This window comes from Mesocricetus auratus, unplaced genomic scaffold (assembly GCF_017639785.1).
Source record: "Mesocricetus auratus isolate SY011 unplaced genomic scaffold, BCM_Maur_2.0 Super-Scaffold_100020, whole genome shotgun sequence".
Classification (NCBI taxonomy): Eukaryota; Metazoa; Chordata; class Mammalia; order Rodentia; family Cricetidae; genus Mesocricetus; species Mesocricetus auratus.
The window spans coordinates 16,238,890-16,259,087 of record NW_024429201.1 but is presented as its reverse complement, the minus strand read 5'-3'; the positions used below and the strand labels follow the sequence as shown (position 1 = coordinate 16,259,087).

The following is a 20,198-nucleotide window of genomic DNA, read 5'->3' as shown; positions in this document are numbered from 1 at the left end:
TGTGTTAGTATTTTCGAGGCACTAGTCATGAGTGGAAAATGTTGTATTCATTTGCTTATACAAAATAGAGTACTTATCAGTGTAAGTTAAGTTGCCCTTCCCAACTGAAAGTCAACGTCAACCAAAAGACTGAGAGTATGTTCTTCCTTAATGTTAAAAAGGAATAACTATGTTGAGTTTTTGGGATAAATATTCTTATTAGACACAAGGAGATTCAAAGATACTAAATTCAAGAAAATCCATTAGAATATATATACATAATGATTAGTATAGCAATGCTAGTATTTTCTATCATGCAGACCTATAACAAGCTGTCAAACTGTCCCTCAAAGTGTATGTGCTGAGCTTGGTCAACTGCTGATGGCACTATAGCATGATGGGAAGTAGGAGTTGGGGTCTAGTTATTGGAAGCAGTAGGCATGCTTGGCTCCCTGCCTCTTCCTGTCTCAAGGAGAGAGGGGATGAAGAGCTTCATTTCCTACCATCATATTCTGCCTCATCTGCAGGTTTACCAGATAAGGCATTACCGATGTAATGTTATTCTCTATCTCTCATGCTAAATGTCACTTTCATCATAGTAAGTATAAACCTATCAGCTGAAGATGTACCAGAGGTCAAAATCATCCATTCACCTTCACAGCTAATTAATTCTTTCTTGCAGATCCATGGCAATGGCCTGAAACCAGGAGCCCAAATGCATCCTTCCTCTAAGTTGTTTAGCTCAGGAATCTCTGTCACGGTGACAGATTACAAGCCTGTGTTTCTTTAGAAGTTGTCTCTGATGAACAGAGGAGAGTGAACTGAAACCAGTCTATGGGTGGGGGGGTATTTAAGTCAGGGTCTGAAGAAAAGATTAGAAAAAAACTGAACCCTTGAAATAACTACTTTATCCCATAAATCATAGTTTGTCAAACAGTTTGTGGGGACAGATAGTATGATATTGTAACATAAATTAGAAGATTTTCCTAGAAACTGTAATAAATTATATCATCCTAAGAAACAGGTCAAAACTTAAAAAAAATAGTTTAAAACCATTTCTTTTCTTTAAGATAACTTCTTTGAGAATTTCATAGAATGTACTTTGATCATATCCATGCCCCACTCTTCTCCAGGACTCCTTGCTCAAGTCGTTCCTTACGAAAACCTAGCAGACACACAGAAGTCAAGTGACAATCACCCAAGACCATGTGATGCTCCTAAGATGTACTACAGAGAATGAGCAAATCTCTTAGTGGCAAAGTCCATTAGTTCCCTTGCTGAATATGGTACCAGGTAGACACCAATTCAAAAGATGGTCGCCATGTGCTGTGCTGTTCCAGGACTGGGTGGGTCCTGAGGAATCAGAGAGAAAGCAGTCCTGATAGGCCCTGGGTGTGCTTGCTTACCTCCAGAAGCGAAAGGCTGAGAGAGGACTAGAAGGACTGCCCGGGCTGGATGGGGTTGGACTCAGGCTCCTCGGAGTGAGACTGAAAGTTAAAATAACATCATTCCGAGTGGGAGAAATGATTGCAGTACAAATAGCATAGCTCACTGGAGGGACGTGCTCCCCTTGGGCCAGAATCACTGGGGCCTGATTACCAATAGCACCAGGTAATCATCAAATCACTTGCCCTCTGCAGTTCTAGAATATAGAATAAGAAGGCCACTTTCTGCGGAAAATTACATTTTAAAAACTACAGCTGCCATTTGTATTTGAGCCTTTGTCACAAAGCAACCTGTCTGTTATCGACATAGAGAATTTTGCATCAAAGGCAATCCAACGTTATTTTATATGGAATATACATCAAGTGGAAAACTTTGCTAGCCTGAGACTCACTGGTGAATCTAGAGCAGAACCAGAGGGAAGTGGTAAGCAGACAGTACAGACAAACAAGCAGGTTAAATAATCAAGTTTTTCAAAAGCAGACATTAACATTTTAATGTAAGACAGATGTGTTCTTAAATACTCAGAAAAAAACAAATCCTTCTCATGGCAATGACCCAATATTGTTTTTTTTCTAGGCCTCAAGGGCAATGATAACAGAGCTTCTCGTGCTTATATTTATAATCGCAAATTCTCACATGTGTCTTTGGACTGTTTTATACATTAGTAATGTTTTTCTTTTCTTTTTCCCAATTCAGAAATCCCTGGGCCATTGTAATAGCTGCTCCCCAAACATTTCCAGTGGCCAACTCTCAAATATTCACCATAAGGCAAAAGACCCACTGGTCCTTTGTCATTCTGGATCTAAGCCTGTTCACTGGTAGAGGTAAAAAGATATACTATGTTTATTTTTCGTGTGTGTGTGTGCGCGTGTGTGCATACGCATGTGTGTGTATCATATGCACGTGTGTGTTCAGGCATGCTTGCCCGTGTGGGGACATATGTGCAAGCTTGTGTTCAGGATGTATTCCTCCATAGCTCTCCATTGTGTTTCTCTGAGTCAGTCTCTCTTATTGAGCCTAGGGCTTGCCATTTCAGCCCCTGGGGTCAGTTCACTTGTTTCACCCCCACAATTTTACGGTTATAGGCATATACCTCCAGACTTGACTTTTATATGAGTACTGGGGATCACAATCCAGGTCTTTGTGCTTATATAGCAAACACTTTGCCCCCTGGACCATCTCCCTAGCACTGGATACTATACATTAGTGATTTTGCCAATAGATCTTATAAAAAGAGTGGAGTTGATCTTTATCAACTCCCAATTATCTTTACATGGCCAAAATCAGACAGAACATTCGGGATGCTGCAACTAACTCCTGGGTGGAAGTGAGCCACAGTGACTCTTGTTTCAGCACCTCTCTGCTGCTGGGCCATGGGGTCTACATCACACAATGTGTTCCTTCCTACTTTAGAGAAAAGGGGTCTGGGAAAGAAGTGACACAGTGGATGTTTCAAGCCCCCTGGCATCCTTCACCAGGTGGCATAGAGAATTGAAAACAGTAGCTAAATAAAATTTAAGTTTATGATTATTGGGACATGTCTAATACCATCTTTCTCTCCCACTGTGTGTATAATTGAGAGTTGGCTCCAGCTGTCACAAACTGAAGTGTGACATTGCTCAAAACACTTGCCTTTATTTCCTAAGGCATTCCAGTAAAGTTTGATAGGTCCTAAAACCACTGTCCAGAGTGGTGCCAGTACCTAGTGAACAAAGGAGCTGAACTCCTTCCGCCTTCAGAGCATTTCAGAAGGTGCTGTTTGATCTGTGCTGTGCTCGAACTTAGCAGCTCATTGTAAACCTCTCAGGAACGCTCACATACACATCACTCATTTTATCTATGTCCCATGGAGTCTTCTCTATGCTTTCCTGTCCTAAAATAGCCATGCCTTGGCCCTCATGCCATGCTGGAGAGCAACATGGATGACGCGTGCTGTGAAGTGTTATGAAGCAGATGTCACATTCATAAAAACAAAATGGCTTTATAGGAAGCAGAAAGTTGTCACAAGTTTCTGTGAAAACTGACAACTTGTTAATTTCTATAATATTTGTTTATCTAATATCTCACATCTAGAAATCATATTTAAGAAATAGGGATCAGAACCTGCCCCCATGTTGTTGGAAGATTCTGGACTGTAGGTACAGGGTATAAAGGACGCCCATGTACTATTCCAGAGCTGCAGTACCTAGGGAACAAACTCACCTGAAAGGAAATCAGGCTGTTTCAGGAGATGGCATTCCAAAGCTATTCTAGGCTTATTTGGTTTGTGAGTTGAGACCTTGTCATATGGTTCCCAAATAATTACATTACATACACAATGTATGCCTTTAACAGTACCAGGGTTAAGACTTCATTCTAACATTGCTAATATTCCGCTATAATGAATTTACTCAAAGGAGAGTTTTTTCCATGAATAAATGCAAAGCTAGCTATGTACACTCTAATTTTATATTCCAAGGTAAACAAAATAACAAAAGTAAATGACATGAGAATACCTCAATGACATGTGAGCATAACCCTGTATTCTGCTATCTGTGTTACTCAGGTGACTCCTAGATGCACAGTAACATTTACCACACAGAGGCCAGACCAAAGAGGAATCATCTGATATCCAACCAAAACCCAGGGAACCCCTTACTCAGGTGACTCCTGTATCCTACGTCATTATGAGCAACTTCATAAACACTGTGATGACCGCTCAATCTTTCAAGTATAAAATGGAACACGCCTAACAATCAATTGTAGTTTTTAAAGTTATTTTAAATGTCTCCTTGTATTATGGACAAGATGTTGAAAAAAACGAAAGAAAATGCTTCATATAAAATGAGATTTTTTTTGAAATCCAAAGGGAGCAAGGGTGCACGACTCAAAACCAGAGGTATAACTCTTGCAGGAGGGTAGTGCTCCTGACTCCTACACCTGCAGCTGTGGGCAGGGAAGGGACCGAAAGGTAGAAGAATGAATGGGTATTACTAAACCATTCCAACAAGATTATGAAGCTTCATGGTACTGTGGTGATCAGGTGGACAAACAGCCATGGCAATGGGCAAGTAGTATTCATGTGTCCGTTGTGACAAATACTACATCTAGCAAGACGGTTGGGAGAGCACCTCAACTTTTTATAAGTGAGCATTTCATTTGAATAAAATAAGCACAGGTTTTAAAGGGAAAGCTGGTTTAAAGATCATCCACTAGGATGTTGTACATTCCTTGATTATTAATTTAGAAGATAACTTCCCCTGCATGGTGCACCTACAGAACTCAAGCGGAATGATGGACACTTAAGGGGCAGACCTAGTCTGGTCTGATATTACAGGGGACATATAGAGCTTACAAAAAATATAATCCCCTCTCTGTGCTGTAGATGACAGAGATATTTATATTTTCCCACCAGATTCATATTTTACTGTTTATTCTTTGAAGTGTGTCAGCGCAGACTCAACTCACAGCTTCTGCATCTCTGACTAACAGATTTAAAATAAAAATTTGCTGACACGTCCTGCATCACAGATGTCTAACTTCTGCACCACAAATTTGATGTGGACATTTTCATGTAGCTGCATCAAATCAGAAGACAATAAGATGTGTTAATGGGTTTTAAAAAATGAAGACCAAGAAAAGGAGAAAAAAAAACTAGCTAAGCAAACACAGACCCCAACTAGGTAAACACATTGCATGCCATGTCTGGAGACTGCGGAAAAGATGCTAAATGCTCTTCAGTCCATTAATATTCTGCTGCACTGATGAAACATGGATCACATCTAATGACTGTCACAAATAACCCTTCTCCTGCACGCTCCTCCATTCTGATTTCTATTATTCAATGCAGACAGGGCCCTTTCTTCAGAGGCAGGCATCGTGAGCATAAACAAACAGTAAGAGGAGAGAAAAAAAGACAGATATACCATGGCCTACTGAGGCATTCTTTCACAATGAGCTGTTAAGATGTTTCCAGAACTGGAGCTCAGCAACTTTAAATATGCAGCGGCACCTTCCCTCTGACTGCAATGCAAAAGCTAGGTTTGGGTTTGCACATCAGCTGGAACCAAATGCCATGCATTTAAAACATGTTCCTCTACCTCACACTGCAGTGCTCCGAGGCTGTCAGTATAAACAGATGCTAAATAGCTATTGGTCCCCGGAAAGGGAAAGCGAGTGGCATGCAGAAAGCATTAAAATATTAAAGACAGACAATACTTACTCCAAGGTCAGCCCCGGAATCTGCAGCCTCTCCCGCTGGGCTTTCATGGTTGTTATATGCTACCACGCTCTATTGTAACCATGACACACACTCTCTGCCAGCGTCCCGGTGATGACAGAGAGCCAAAAGGAACCTCTCTGAAGGACTGGACTAACAACCTCTCAAGGGGGAGGGGGATCCGGTAAGTTTGGGTCCTTCCACCTCCAGCAAAATCAAGAGCTGTCCGCGGCTTTCCTCAGGTTAACTGTGGTGCGCACTGCACTGATTTCGTTAAAGGAACGAGCTTGCAGCTCTGCATATCAAGTAATTGGTTTCTGATTTTTTTTAAAGAAAGTCGCTCCACTTGCAGACCCACTTTTTACCTCAGTGAAATGAAGAGTCCCTTTCACAGTGCAGACTGGGGGAAAAATAAAGCAACAGTAAGTATCACACGTAAAAGAGTTCATCTAAGCAAGATGTCAACTACCCCTCCCCACACAGCAACCCTGTGAAACTCAGGATCTGAATTGGCAACCCTGTGGAAGCTGTGCTTACCCTCTCCTTGGAGTTAGCAGCATCACTCATAGTCCACAAGAGATGAGGGATGGTGACTGGTGAAAATAATTAGACCTTTTTTTTTCTATATATGGCAATCACCAGAAAGAGGAATAAACTAGCTGTAGAGCTGAGTTCTGTTTTACAGCAGAGACTGTGAGCAGGCACACGGCGGTGGTCAGATAGTACCAGTGAGGAATGCAAGAGACAGGAGCCTGAGTCCTCAGCTTTGAAAAGCTGGTTTTTAAGAACATCTCAGTGTACTGTACTTTACAACAGCAATCTAATAGGAGTTAGGAAGGAAAGAGACAGCGTATATTTTACAAGCCAGAAAGTTTCATCCTGTATTTATTCAACACAGTTTTTTTTTCACAGTATTCAAAACTTGGAACTAACTGTACTTCCATTGTCGTGTCTAAAGAACCCATCTGAGTCACTTCCTCCGATGCGTTTTAAAATGTTTTAAAGTTTGGCAGCTACTGGTTGGTTGAGAAGAAACACCAGAAGAAAAATCCCAAGTTTCTTTCATCAGTTTTTTAAGCATTACAAGGCCATACATATGCATGTACACAGATACACAGACACAGACACACACACACACACACACACACACACACACACACACACACACACACACACACACCACCCTAGGTGACAAGGCATGCTCACACATCTACATTTCAAGACTGTGAAGTCATACTCCCATGTTTTCCCAGGAGCACCAGCTAAGGCACACAGACAGTGACAGCGCCCAACTTAGATGCTGGTGTCTTTACTCTTGCCATGACACTGTGGTTCAGATTGTGTCCCATACAAAGGGCCAAGAAGGGAAGCAGGGACTAAATGTTCCCCAATACATCTGACTCCATTTGGATTCTACCCGTTTTTCACAGCTCTAAAGTTACCTTTTTGTAGCAACTATTTGTAACTCTTCAGAGTTGAGTTCAGGTAAATGGGAGATTTATGTATCATCCCAGAACCACACTCAATCCCTTACTTGCCAATTTTCCCTGTGAAAATTGTTGATTTTTAACTAGTCACCAACTTCTCCTTCAGTGTCAGTAGCCAGCCTTCTTAACTTTTAGAAGCATCAGATCTAAACTGGAAGTACACCCATTGGATCACCATTGTCCCCATAGGGTGTACAATGGAAGGGTATATAAAGTAGTCATAATTTTGTAAAAGAAAAAATAATAAAGAATTATAGACCTCGCCAGGTGGTGGTGGCGCACGCCTTTAATCCCAGCACTGGGGCAGCAGAGGCAGGCGGATCTCTGTGAGTTCAAGGCCAGCCTGGTCTACAGAGTGAGTGCCAGGATAGGCTCCAAAGCTACACAGAGAAACCCTGTCTTGAAAAAAAAAAAAAGAATTATAGGCCTCAAGGTGGTCAATTTTATTTACAAATTCTGATTTAAAATTATCAGTGTTATGAGTTTTTAAAAAGATTTTTTAAAAAATCAGTTACCTATAGCAAAAATAGGTAAGTTCTGAAATTCTTTGATTTTGTGTGTGTGTGGATTTCATTTTAGAAAATATATTCTAATCTAATTCAATAAACTTCTATATACAGATCTTCCCAAGTGACTTTTAGTGACATATGCTAATGGGCTACTGGCCATTTTCATTTACATTTCCTTTCAATACTTCTAATTTAATATATTCAAAACTGGACTCACTATCATGAACCCTAGCCCCCAAGGAAGCCGCCTTCCAATGTCCTGTGTGTAGCCTCTCACTATTCTTTCTCCAGATGCAAGGCACATGGCTCCTTAGCTGGATTAATTTCCTCAACTGATCTCTCCAGTGTTCTTCCTAGGTTCCCTCTTTGTTGCAGGGAGCACAGAAAATTCTCCAATAACTTCCCTCTCGTTCTCTTTAAGAGTCAAAGACCAAGCACACTTGAACCCAGATGAGATATTCAAGAATCGGTAGGGACAACAGTGTAACAGCATAACAAGGGTCTGAAGTCAGGAGCATAAGAAAGGAGTCAGAGGAGGAGGGGGAGGGAAGGAAGGCAGCCAGGGCCTTCTTGGGGGATGCCAGAGAATGACCCCTCAGTATTTTAAAAGGGGGAAGAATCAAACACCTTCCTTTTCCTATGTACTGTCCCTCACAGATAGGGAACTGACTCTTTCACACAGCATTCCCACTGACAAAGAAGAGATGGTAGGCCCAGAACAATACTGTTTTCCAAGCCCTCATGAATCAGTGGATCTAGGCTGATGACAGCTGACACCACAGAGAGATTTACACTGGACATTATATGTCTCCTGAGGCAAAAATGAGATGTCACAGAGCCCTGGAGAAAACCAAGCTTCTATAGCAAAATATCAATGTGCAGGAAGAAAATAATGTTAAATAGTATCAGAGATATGAGCAGCAAAAGCTAGGTGCAAAAGCCAAAACAGATCCGAGGTTTCCTAAGACAATAAAAATGTTTTATACAAATATTTTATGAAATTATTTATATAATTATCCTTAATAATGGGAAAAGAAATTGAAAGTTGAACCTGTAAGACTTAAAAAAATCCTTATGATATATAGCAAATAACTATAACCCGTGAACCTTTTGTGGGTCCTGACATCAAAGACCATAAGCAAATTAATCAGATACTTCAAAAATAATCAACATGATATAGATTTTATACATACATGTTAAACGCATATGGAATATATGCATAAATGTCTATACACATTTTAGTTACTTTTCTGTTTCTGTGGTAGCACACCCTGACACCAGCAACGTCTTAATGCAGAAAGTGCTTATTCGGATGCACGCTTCAAGGACAAACTTCACCATGGCAGAGGAGTTCAGATGGAAAGAGTCTGAATCAGCTGGTTCTGCCACACCCACATTCAGAAAGGAGAGACCTCTAAATGCATACGGCTGTTCTGCTTCCTTTTTCTACTTATACAACCCAGGAGTCCAGTCAGGGAATGGCACCACCCGCAGTGGGCTCCTCAATGAACACAATCAAGATAATCTCCAACAGGCAAGCTCAGCTCCAAAGTGATTCGACAACCTATTAAGTTGCCAATTAACAATCATCATCAGAGTATGTAAATGTGTGTATACAAAAACAAATATAGGCCATATGGACATCTGGTGAAAGACAATTACTTTCCAATATGATATCTCATGATCACCTTTAAATCCTTATCTTTCAGACATGTACACAAAAATACTCTGAGATGAAATAATATACACAATAGTTTGGCTCCAAATAAATAGGGAAGAAAAAGAAATAATAGAGGCTATAGAATCGGCTGTGGTTTATTACTATTTTTTTAAGTCTGCGTGATGGAGTAGGTAAGGACTCACATAACTCTAGCTGCTATCCAAAGCTCCACACTCACGTGTCCCTCCACCAACTCTTCACTATTTGTCAGTAGTGCACAGCTCACACCCACCTCATTCCCTTTGTACTTACTCCACTCTGACTGTTTGGATCTTAAAGGTACCCCAAGGGCCTGTCAGTCCCCAACCTGTCTACTGCTTGAGGTGCGATGGAACCTTTGTGGTTAAGTCTAGTGGAAAGAAATTAGGACATAGGCAGTATGGTCTTGAAGAGAACAATGATACCCTGGCTCTTGGTCCTTCTTGGTTCCAGGATGCCATGAGATAAGTGGCCTTGCTCCACTAAGGTGAGGGCCTTACCAAGGTCACAGAACATCAGATCTGGATTACTCTGCTCTGGATTGAAATCTTTGAAATGATGAACAAAACAATTTCTTCCTCACTTTAAGGTTATTTCCTCATGACAGGATGGTGAACTTGTACCTTGCTATCTGCATTCTCAGAACTTTCTTCATCCCCTGCCTAGCTGCCCCATTTAGATATGCAACACTATCACACCTAGTGCTTCCTTCTCCTTAACTTGACATTTTTCTCTTTAGCACTTGCAACCACTTGATGTCTTCTGTATTAGATTGTCTACCTGCATGTGTGGAGACTCCTAGAATGTAGGTATGATGTGTTTTATGGTTGTGTATACCTCCAGTGCCAAGGACAGCCACCCAAATATTCCCCCAGGACAAGCTAAAAAAATGGAAGAATGACTTTTTCTGTGTGGCAGAAGCCATAGCTTAAAGAAGTTCACCCTAGAGCAGTGTGACATGATTTTGATGGGATGAATGGGAAGGACACTGATTTATACTGCTTTGGGGGGGGGGACTCGGAAGGCATAAAACAGAAGCCTTCTTTTGTTATAGGAATGCCACACCCCTGGCATTATGCATTTTTGACAAATCCAGTGCCATGGCTTAGATCTTTCTATATAACATCTTGAATAATAGCTGTCAAGAAAGTTTTGCAATGTATGGGGACAGTGCTGGTTTGACGTCTTGAGATATGAAGAAGGACTGCTGCCATGGCATCAAGTAGGTGGAGGCCAGGATGCTGCTAAGCATCCCACAAAATAGAGAGGACACCACCCACATAGCAAAGACCTACTCAGCCTCCAAACAACCAAACTACCCACCTTCCAAACAACCATCAATAGTACTGTCCTGGAAATCCTGAAGAAGAGACAAAGGGCATCTTCAAGACACTTAGCATCCATGACCCGTTTTACACATTTAGATTCTGGCTTCACATCACTCAGAATAGGTGCAGATGGGAGTAACTGTCTTACTGCTTCACACTCATTTCACATTTCTGATTCTTAAAATCTAACCTGCAAGTGTATACAGGCTTTAGTCCTGTTCAAGGGGAATGACTTTTTATAGCCAGAGCCCCAGAAGTACTTCTGAGTCACAGAAACCTAATTACCAAGGAATCGATGCCATTCTCAAACAGAACCCAGATAAGAAACTCCGCTGATCAAGAGGACCCAATACCCTGTAAAGTGGGCTCCACAGCTGCTCAGAGAGCAAAGGTGAACATGCTCAACCAGCAATGTGATTCCAAAATGATGCATCTGAGGTACATGGCCAAGAGGAGCTCAATGTAAGTAGTTTGGCTTCTCCAGTGAAATTCTTAAGATAGATCTCTGAAATAGAATTTTTTTATTCTTTCCTCCTGAGGTTTGGGATTCTACAAGGAACATACAAGATGCAAAGCCAAGAATGAAAGGGACCACCACTCTTAAAGTATGCTCAACTGTCTGTAGATACTTCCAAGGAGAGCACAGCTGAAGAAAACTTTCCATGAATGCATATATGGCAGGTTCTTTCCCTTTAATACCCACATGATATCGTAAGGGTTACTTAAGTAAAGGTATTAACATGAACTCTCAATAGCTTGCATCATCTTTCATTTAATAAACTTCTGTTCAGCTGTGTCTGTTCGAGATACAAGAAATGCAACAATGGATGAGATCAAAAGGCCCATCAATAGGATCATTAATCTGGGAAGCTTAAAAAGGACATACACAAGATGGCTTGTGATAGCTGTGGGTTACTGACATCTCATACAGCCCAGAGTAAGCACTAGATGGTGTCTTTGGCTCAGGGACTAGGAGACTCAGTGATGTGTAAAGGTCACTGGCAGGTAAAAGTTGTCAACTCACAAATACTGGGAAAGAATGGCACAGCAGGGTGGGGCATCCACACCAGGGGTTCTGACACGGGACAAAGACAGACTTATTACCAAGAAGTCCGCCTCCAAGAGAGACAGTCAAGGGCTCCGTGGGGGATACAGGATAAACAGTCATACCTGCAGGTCCTGAGGGTCATTAACAATCGGAGAAGCAGGAGGAAGTATAGAGAGAAAATTAATGCTTGACATTCTCCATGACTAGGATATCAGAAACAGGTTTTATGGGGGAGGGGGTACCTTATAGTAGCTGCAGTTGACTCTTCAAGCAGATTCTTACAGGATTTTCTATAATTTCATTGGAAAATTAATATGGGGTTGATTATGTGTGACCTCTGTGAAGGACACTGAGTAAATGTTTCATGTGTGTTAAGACTTCAGATAAATACCTTCCCTAAGCCAGAGAGCTCAGGACAGAGCATCCTCTAGCCCTTGCTCTTGGGGCCTTTCTGCCAGTCAGGGAAAGCTTGTCCTTGCTATCTATACTGATGGTTAAGGATATATTAAGGAACCTAAGGTAGCAGATTTATTATCAACACATCTCTTCTCGAGAAGCTAATGGAGGATGTGCTAAACAAGGAAATAAGCCATTCAGGACACATACACAAGAGCAAGGAAAAGGCAGAGAAAGGCAAAGGGAACCACCACGATATTGGCAAGGGCCACCAAAAGGAAATTCCCACAGGAAGTTACTGCTGTCACCAAAACACAGAAGGTGACCTGGGCCAGAGAGCTGAGGGCTTAGGAAGCAGCTTCAATACAAAGCATGGTGACAGGTTATCTGATGCCATTCATACTGCAGAAAGCACAAAGGAAGTCTTCATCGCTCAGTAGGAGACTATGGAAAGGATTCATGACTGCTAAATAAAATCCAGGCAGAGGAAAAACAGACCAATGGTCAACTCCAAGAAAAACATACGGGAAAATAGAAGTGGGTGATATGTAACACATTATGTACCAAATTCTGGCCCTCTGAAGATGCTGTTACTATATCACCCTGTGACTAAATCACCTCATCCTGCAAATGGGACAGCTTGTTCTTTAGATTCAGGGTGCTGAGGCAAGAGGATGCTCTTGAACTTCTGACATGGATTCAGCATTCACCCCAGAGTCCTTACAATGCAGAAGACAAAGGTGCCAGAGCTGGAGACATGGTAGAAGTAGAGATTCAGGTGGTACGGCCAAGGCTAAGGAATTCTAGAAGCTTCTAAATGGAAAAGACTGCTTCTAGACAGAAGACAGCCCTTTACTCTACTCACTAAGGCCCATTTCAGAGTTCTGGTCCCTAGAATTGTAAGATGACAACTTTGTGCTATTTTAAGAAACCAAGTTTAAAGTAATTTGTCACTATAGCAATAAGAAACCAACATGAGCATACCTGGAATAATATAAATACTTCAAACTGATTTAACAACAGGAAAACCTCACCCTTACAGTGCTTGCTGTCTTTAGATTGGGAAACCAGGGAAGAGGGAAAAAATAAAACAAAACAAGATGATATGGGATAAGGGAACAGAAAAATGGCACCTTCCTGTATCCTAAATGAAGTCAACCCATAAAGACCGAAATTAAGTGATACCAGGAGCATCCTACATCTATCACTGAAAAATGTAGAGACTATTATTAGAGAGCTCCAAGTGGGGTAGGATGGGAGGGAGGGGACAGCTGAGAAATGGACTCTGTTTTTCATAAAGCTAGTACCATTACTGAATTTTAAAAATTTTCTCTCTATATTATATTTTGATAAGAATAAAATTAACGTTAAAAAGAAAGATTAGCTGCCTGAGATGGTAGTAATCCCCTGCCGTATTTCTGCTTTCTACTGTACTTGCTTTTATTGAAACATCATCTAATTTCCTTACACTTTTTATCCATCATATCCAGCCAGACACAATGGTATTTTTAAAATGGGAGAAAAGCAAACCTTTTCCGTCCCTAAGATTTAGTGATTTTTCTCCTTCACAACCATATCTGTTTCATAATCAATGTGAATGAAGCCTTTGTAAATAGGAGAATGAAAACAAGCAAACAAAAGGCAAAGCAGTACTTAAAAATAAAGAGAAATTAATACTCTCCACATTCAGCATTGACAACAGTTATTCACACCTATAATCCCAACATTTGGAAGGCTGATGCAGGAAGATTGTAAATTCAAGACCAGTAAGGACTAGAGTAAGATTTGCTCTTATAAAATCAAGAAATGGGAATGTAGAACACCTGTCTCACACATTCAAGGCTCCACCAAAACTCCAAACAAAACCCATGCCTTTCCTTCATGTGATAAAAACCAACAAGGTACCCGGCATAGTGGCACAGGTCTTTGATCCCAGCACTCTGGAAGGAGAGGCAAATGCATCTTTGTGAGTTTGAAAACAGCCTGGCTACATAATGAGTTCCTATTTCCAAACAGAAAGGAGCACATACATGCTAAGACATGATATCATAAAGTGGGAAACGACAGCTCCCCAGAGCAAGCAAGTGTGCTTCTTTACTCGAAGCTCCCACCTGCCATTAGGATGCTCTTTGATTTCAATTTTTGCTGTGCGGCAAAACTTCACACAGTCCACTGTAGTGACAATTAGTCTTTTTTTCTTGCCAGCTGCAGACTAACAGTATCAGCTGACCCATGTTCCCATGAACTCAAACGTGTAGTGCTTTCTCTTCAATCTTGTGGCAACTGTATTCTAAGTTAGTTTGGGAGATTCCCCTAGCTCTCTCCATCCCACTGGCTTTGTTAAACACTCTGGGGGCAAACTGCAGGCTAAGCCAGGCAGCAGCATCCATCCTCTAAACACAATGATTGCTTCAGGGATAGGTATATGATTCAAGCTCGGTTAGGGACAAGAGATTATTTTCCTGCTACATGTCAAGATGGGAGGTTAAATGCCTTTCTCTGTCTTGAGATCGCAAATCCAGAATCCACAATAGCTAGGCAGAATGAACAGAGAGAAGAGCAGAGTTAGGTGTTAACTAGTCATGAATCAAGTCAGGTCTGAAGTCTGTATGCCCAAACCTTCTGAGTCTGTGATACAGCTTCTCATAGGCCAATGTCAGCAGGCTGTATTGTTACCTGATACACCAAATGAGGCAATCAGAAAGCTTTGTGAGCAGCTGTCTTCATTTTAAGATTTAATATATCTTATAATATAATATATAATTATATAATAATATATATATGGGTCCAGAAAGATAATTATAAAGATTTACTGCAATAGCAGTGCTGTTTGAAATAGCCCCAAACTAGAATTTACACAAATGCCCATCAATAGTAAAATGGCTAAATACATGAAGACATGAGCTCTAGTGACATGTAACGTGGTAAACACAATCAGTGATTGATGTGAAATATCCCCCACAGGAATGCCAGTGGGTGGTGCTGAGTTGAGACGTTGGAGGATCTTTAGGAGGTAGGGCTTAGCTAAAGGAAGTGGGTTGTCAGGAGGCAGATCATGATGGTTATACCCCAGCCCAGCTCCTAGCTCTAGTCTCTCTGTTGCATGACCTGCTGAGATTGCACTATAAGCCACCAAGAGCTACACCATGCCTTTCCCACCATGGTGGGCTGTACATTTCAAAATACTGGGCCAAAATCAATCCATTCCTCCTTAGTTCACTTCTTTTAGTTTGTCATGTCAATAAGAAAAATGACTAATAAAAATAATATCCTGTGGGGAAATTAAAATGGTACTGCTACTGCAAGAAGGCTACAGGGATTCCTCAAAAACAAACACTGAAGTATCTATGAGCAACCTATCAGATTTTTGGGTGTGTATACACCTCAAAGAAATGAAAATGGGACCACAAGTATTGCTGTCTGATACGAAACAATCCTATCATCTATCTGACAGATATAGAGTCATCAGATTCATTCAAAAAGAAAAGAAAATGAATGGTCATTGCTAAAGGCCAGCAGTAAGACTGGAAATTTAGTGCTTAATAGTTTAGAGTCACAGTTGAAGAACATGAGAATATTCTGGAAGTGGGTAGTGTTAATGGTTGTAAAATAAGGTGAATGTAAGTATCACAGAACCAGAACTATATACTTAGAAATAAATGGGTAAAATGGAAATTTCATGCTGTACATATTTTGCCACAATTAAAAAAAATTACCCAAGGAAAAAGAAAGTGCTGTTGTCTGTCACTCTATTGCTCTTATGACTCACAGAGAGTGAAAGCAAGTCAAAACTAAAACAGGAAGACAACACAGGGAAAAACACAAAATTAGATATATAGAAAACACAGATGCCCAAAGAGGTAAGTGGAATGAGCTTTCTGTGACCAACATAAGTATACTTGTCCAAATCACAAAGTGAGTGCATGAACTTGAACTTGAAATGATATTTTCTCACATTAAATGCTGCAGTATTCCTACTAAAAGCTATAGTTTTCCAGATCACAGTATGGACACATCATGTTTGATAAAATGACTTCAGGAGAATCTTTTGGGTAATATATACCATATATTTAATTCAAGCCAATATGCTTACTTTTAGTAACATTCAGAATTGTATGACGTCAAGTATGGACTAAATACACAATCCAGGACATAAGCAATATGTGTATTGAAGAACCATGAATGTCACATAAGATCAAAAGACATGAGACTTCTAAAAGTCTTCTAAAAATGTCAACCACTTTTTAGAGGTTAGACCTGATTTTTTTTTTAAAAAAATGTTTCTATCCCAAACTTTGTAGCATCATGGTCAACTCCTGTTCTCAATGATTAGCAGAGCAATTGTGGATATTTTCCATTTTTGTTGAATACCTTGTTACATGCAGTTCCATATATTATAAACCACAGAGTTGCTGTTAAAGAGCCCAATTGTTGCTAACAAAGCACACTTCATTAGCAAAGGGGTCCCTGGAATAGGTTATCTCCATAACATCCACCAATTATTTTATATCTTCACATTTTGAATCATACAAGGGCATTTTTATGTCTGATAATCAGTGAGAATTTGTCAGAAATAGTTGTAAACTGCCCAGCCTCTAGGGCTCTGGTTGAGTGGCAAAGTTCAAGTACAGTCCTCCCTTCCCACCCCACCCTGTTCTCCAAGCAGGCCAAGACTGTTCTTCATGGCCAAGGCACATCCTGAATGTTCCACTTAGGAATTGATTTAGCGATGAGAAGGAACAGTCATATAACGTCAATCTTCTGAGGAAATGTCATCCTCAACATTTATGGACACTGGATTTTGAAAGCTGGGGAAGTTAGCATGTAAGAAATCAATGACAGTCTTTCCATTATAAATACCATGGTGACCTGACAACCTATATTAAGTAATGTATTCGTGTGCGTTTTTGTTTGAAGCCATGGGAACAAAAATGCCAGATTTCTCTGACCAGATGCCATCCGTGCCATGGAGACTAGCAGAGCAATGGAAAAACACAAATATTATTTTTTATAAGGCATGTTGGCTAACTGTTATTCCTTTAGCAAAGACTGTGGGTACCACCACATACCAACTACTAAAACCATAAAGCTTAGCATTTCCTAGTTTAAAAAAGATTTTATTTGCTATATTCTGGGAGAAATGAAAGAAGGGAAGAAAATGAAAGGAAAATTGTCTTACACTCATATGCCTTAAGACTTTTAGCCTTTTCTTCAAAGTTCTACTGAACAGATTAACAGAAGACCAGAAAGATTAATGCTTACTTAGACTTTGTGTACTAAGTAATAACAACAGAGTAAATAATGCTATATTCAGACAATAGCCAGGCAACACAACTCCACAGCATGCTATTCTAAATGTACTATCTTCATATCTTTGCATACATTTTAAAGTTTTTGAGAAAAATGTGCCATTTTCTCCTCCATCTTCCTGGTAAGTCACACAGGCTACATCAGCTGTTTAGTAAATACAGAGACAAGGTGGGCCTGTTTGGCACCACAAAATCCAAGAAAGCAGGTCTCTAAGAAAACACAGACACAGACATCACTTTCTAGTAAGAGGACAATCACTCAATTCCCATTTCTCCAGGAGCAGCAGCAGACATTGAAATAAACATCTTGCCAAATCTACAGGAAGTGGATGCCACCAGTTATTAAGCCATAACTGGAACAAACATAAGAATGGAAGATTAAATTTACTTTGTACAAGGATGTTGAAAAATACATGTTAGTTTTTCAATTTCTCCAAGCAGAATATAAAATGTTTTCATTGTGTTTGGGAGATTTATTAACTTCTAATTACATTTAAAAATTTTTGTAGTCAAAATTTATTCAGAAAAATGTTAGCTATAAAATCTGTGCTTTGTAGAATCTACCTTAACATGTGTAATTTCTTTCTCTATCTTTCTTTCTCTTTTTCTTTCTTTCTTTTTCTTCCAGACAGTGTTTCTTTGTAGCTTTGGAGGCTGTCTTGAATCTTGCTCAAGTAGACCAGGCCAGCCTCAAATTCTTAGAGAGCGACCTGTCTCTACCCAAGTACTGGAATTAAATGTGTTCACCACCACCACCAAGCTAACATGTATAATTTCTAAGAATGTGCTAGAGTGAGTCTTCTCCTTAGCTCTTATACCTCAAATTTAGCTCAAATCCACCCTTATTGCTTCTATTTAGAGATGAACAAATGATAGAGAACTAGGGATTTATTAGTCCAAGGTCAATCAACCAGGAAGAGGGTTTTTTGATCTTTCTATTTGTTTTTTTTGGGTCATGGTCTCATGGATCCCAGGCTGATCTCAAACTTCCTATGCTGCATAAGATGACCTTAAACTTGTGATTCTCTTGCCTTCTGAATGCTGGAATTACAGGTGATAGCACTACACCTGGTGTGTAGATGGGAACTTTTAATAGCATGCTTGGGTGCCAATATATTCCTGGGGGGATCTTACTCTCCTCACCCACTTAAATCTATACCTCTGTAAATTCTTTACTATCAGTAGCAGACTGGAAAAGGTATGCCTTGGACTGATTATTGAAATTGGTTTCTATAATATAAAAGAGTACTAAATTGATGAATTGTCTTAAGTATAGAAGTTGTTGTAGAAAAATTTATCCTATATCTACAGTGTATCACACTAAGTACCAATCCACTCACATCCACGGCTTTGCTATTTGTGTTCTGAGAGTAAACAGAACACCTGTGGAGATCTGACACCACACCTACTCACTTACTAGCATATTCTCTAGCACAGAAGACTTACTGTAACACTGAAGAGTCTGAATTCAGATATTATTATTCTAGTTCAGAAATACCTTCATTCTTTATGGGTGCGTTTGTTTTCAAGCACTATCAGTTCCTTTTTCAACTATCTGACTTACTGATAATCGTCAATGTTCTTCCCCTTCTCATGAATTATGATCTACAAATATTTTACACATTTTCACTAATTAATATTTATTGTTTATGAAGTATTTTTATGTGTGTTGGATATTATACAACACATATAGCATATATGACACATATTAAATGCCATAAACACCATATGTAACATATATGTTAACTACCTATTATTTGAAATACTTTGTTATGAAAAAGACTCCCTAAATTTTATCTTAGAAAAAATGTCTTCCCCTCCTTCATCATATTATTACTTCAGTATGATAATATCACTTGCTTAAACATGTTTTCCTTGACCTAACCTAAGCCAGAAATCATATCATCTTTCACTACAGCAGCTTTCAATTTTCCCTTCAGAATATCCATCAAAATTAGGAGAAATTTAAAGTAATATATGATCACAAAATTTTCCACAAGGTTGGAGGCCACATATTTTGTCACTGTTTTATAAGTGTTTTAACATAGGGCACATTCACTAGACAGAAATAGCTTGGAAAAGTGAAGAGTTAACTAATATTAAACATTGCAAAAATGTTCAGTCTGTGAAAGGCTCACCTTCTATTAGATTATTTTGAGAAAGCTTAGTTACTCCTTTTGACTACAGAAAGCAGAGCCCAGAATTACTTGATTATCTTGTGAAGTACAACTTGCCATAGAGGCTAGCGATGGATGTTATTCTAAAATCCAGTGGGCATCCTTTGTGAGTCCATCTCATTATAAAGTGCTCTGTTGGAGAAGGGCTGAAATGGTTTGCTGTTACTGTGGGCATGAAGAAAATGCAGACAGGTGGAATTATAATACATAGATTTTGATACTTCTATAACCAAATAGTAGTCATCTACTCAAAAGGATAGGGGTTCATTATCCAGAATTTGCATGTGTTGACAGTAATACGATACCTTTCTCAGATCTCCTCACACTTGAAATCAGATCATACATCTTCACATGATCCAATGCAACTCAGTCTTTGGTCCCGTAACAGGTAACCCAATGCAGAGTCAGCCCAGAAAGTTTGGGAAGTCATTAGACTTACATCTTGTGAACATTCTTTACCAACAGAGGAGGGATGGAATAGGACCTGTGGTACTAGGCTACTGCTTAGAGCAATGGCCTTCTCTACATGAGAACTTTGCCATTTTGATGCTATATTTTCTTTGTATTTTAGATGGGATATATAGTAGAATTTAAAAAGTATCTAGATTACATGGTAGAGTTG

At 39.8% G+C, this 20,198-nt stretch overlaps 1 protein-coding gene across 13 annotated transcripts in view; it reads right to left on the bottom strand.

Moving 5' to 3' along the window:
- The window catches only part of Mast4 (microtubule associated serine/threonine kinase family member 4), a 575,239-nt gene that overhangs the window by 207,164 nt on the left and 347,877 nt on the right, over positions 1-20,198 (bottom strand). Inside the window, exons 1-2 of one of the 13 annotated variants that reach the window (XM_040729123.1) lie at positions 5,627-5,935; positions 1,386-1,466 (exon numbers count right to left, since the gene is read on the bottom strand). The exons of the other annotated variants lie outside the window; for them this stretch is intronic. Coding sequence (XP_040585057.1) covers positions 1,386-1,466; positions 5,627-5,673 — 128 coding nt within the window. The 5' untranslated portion in view covers positions 5,674-5,935. Of the gene's footprint in view, positions 1-1,385; positions 1,467-5,626; positions 5,936-20,198 lie in introns of those variants that run through there. 13 annotated transcript variants of the gene reach the window in all.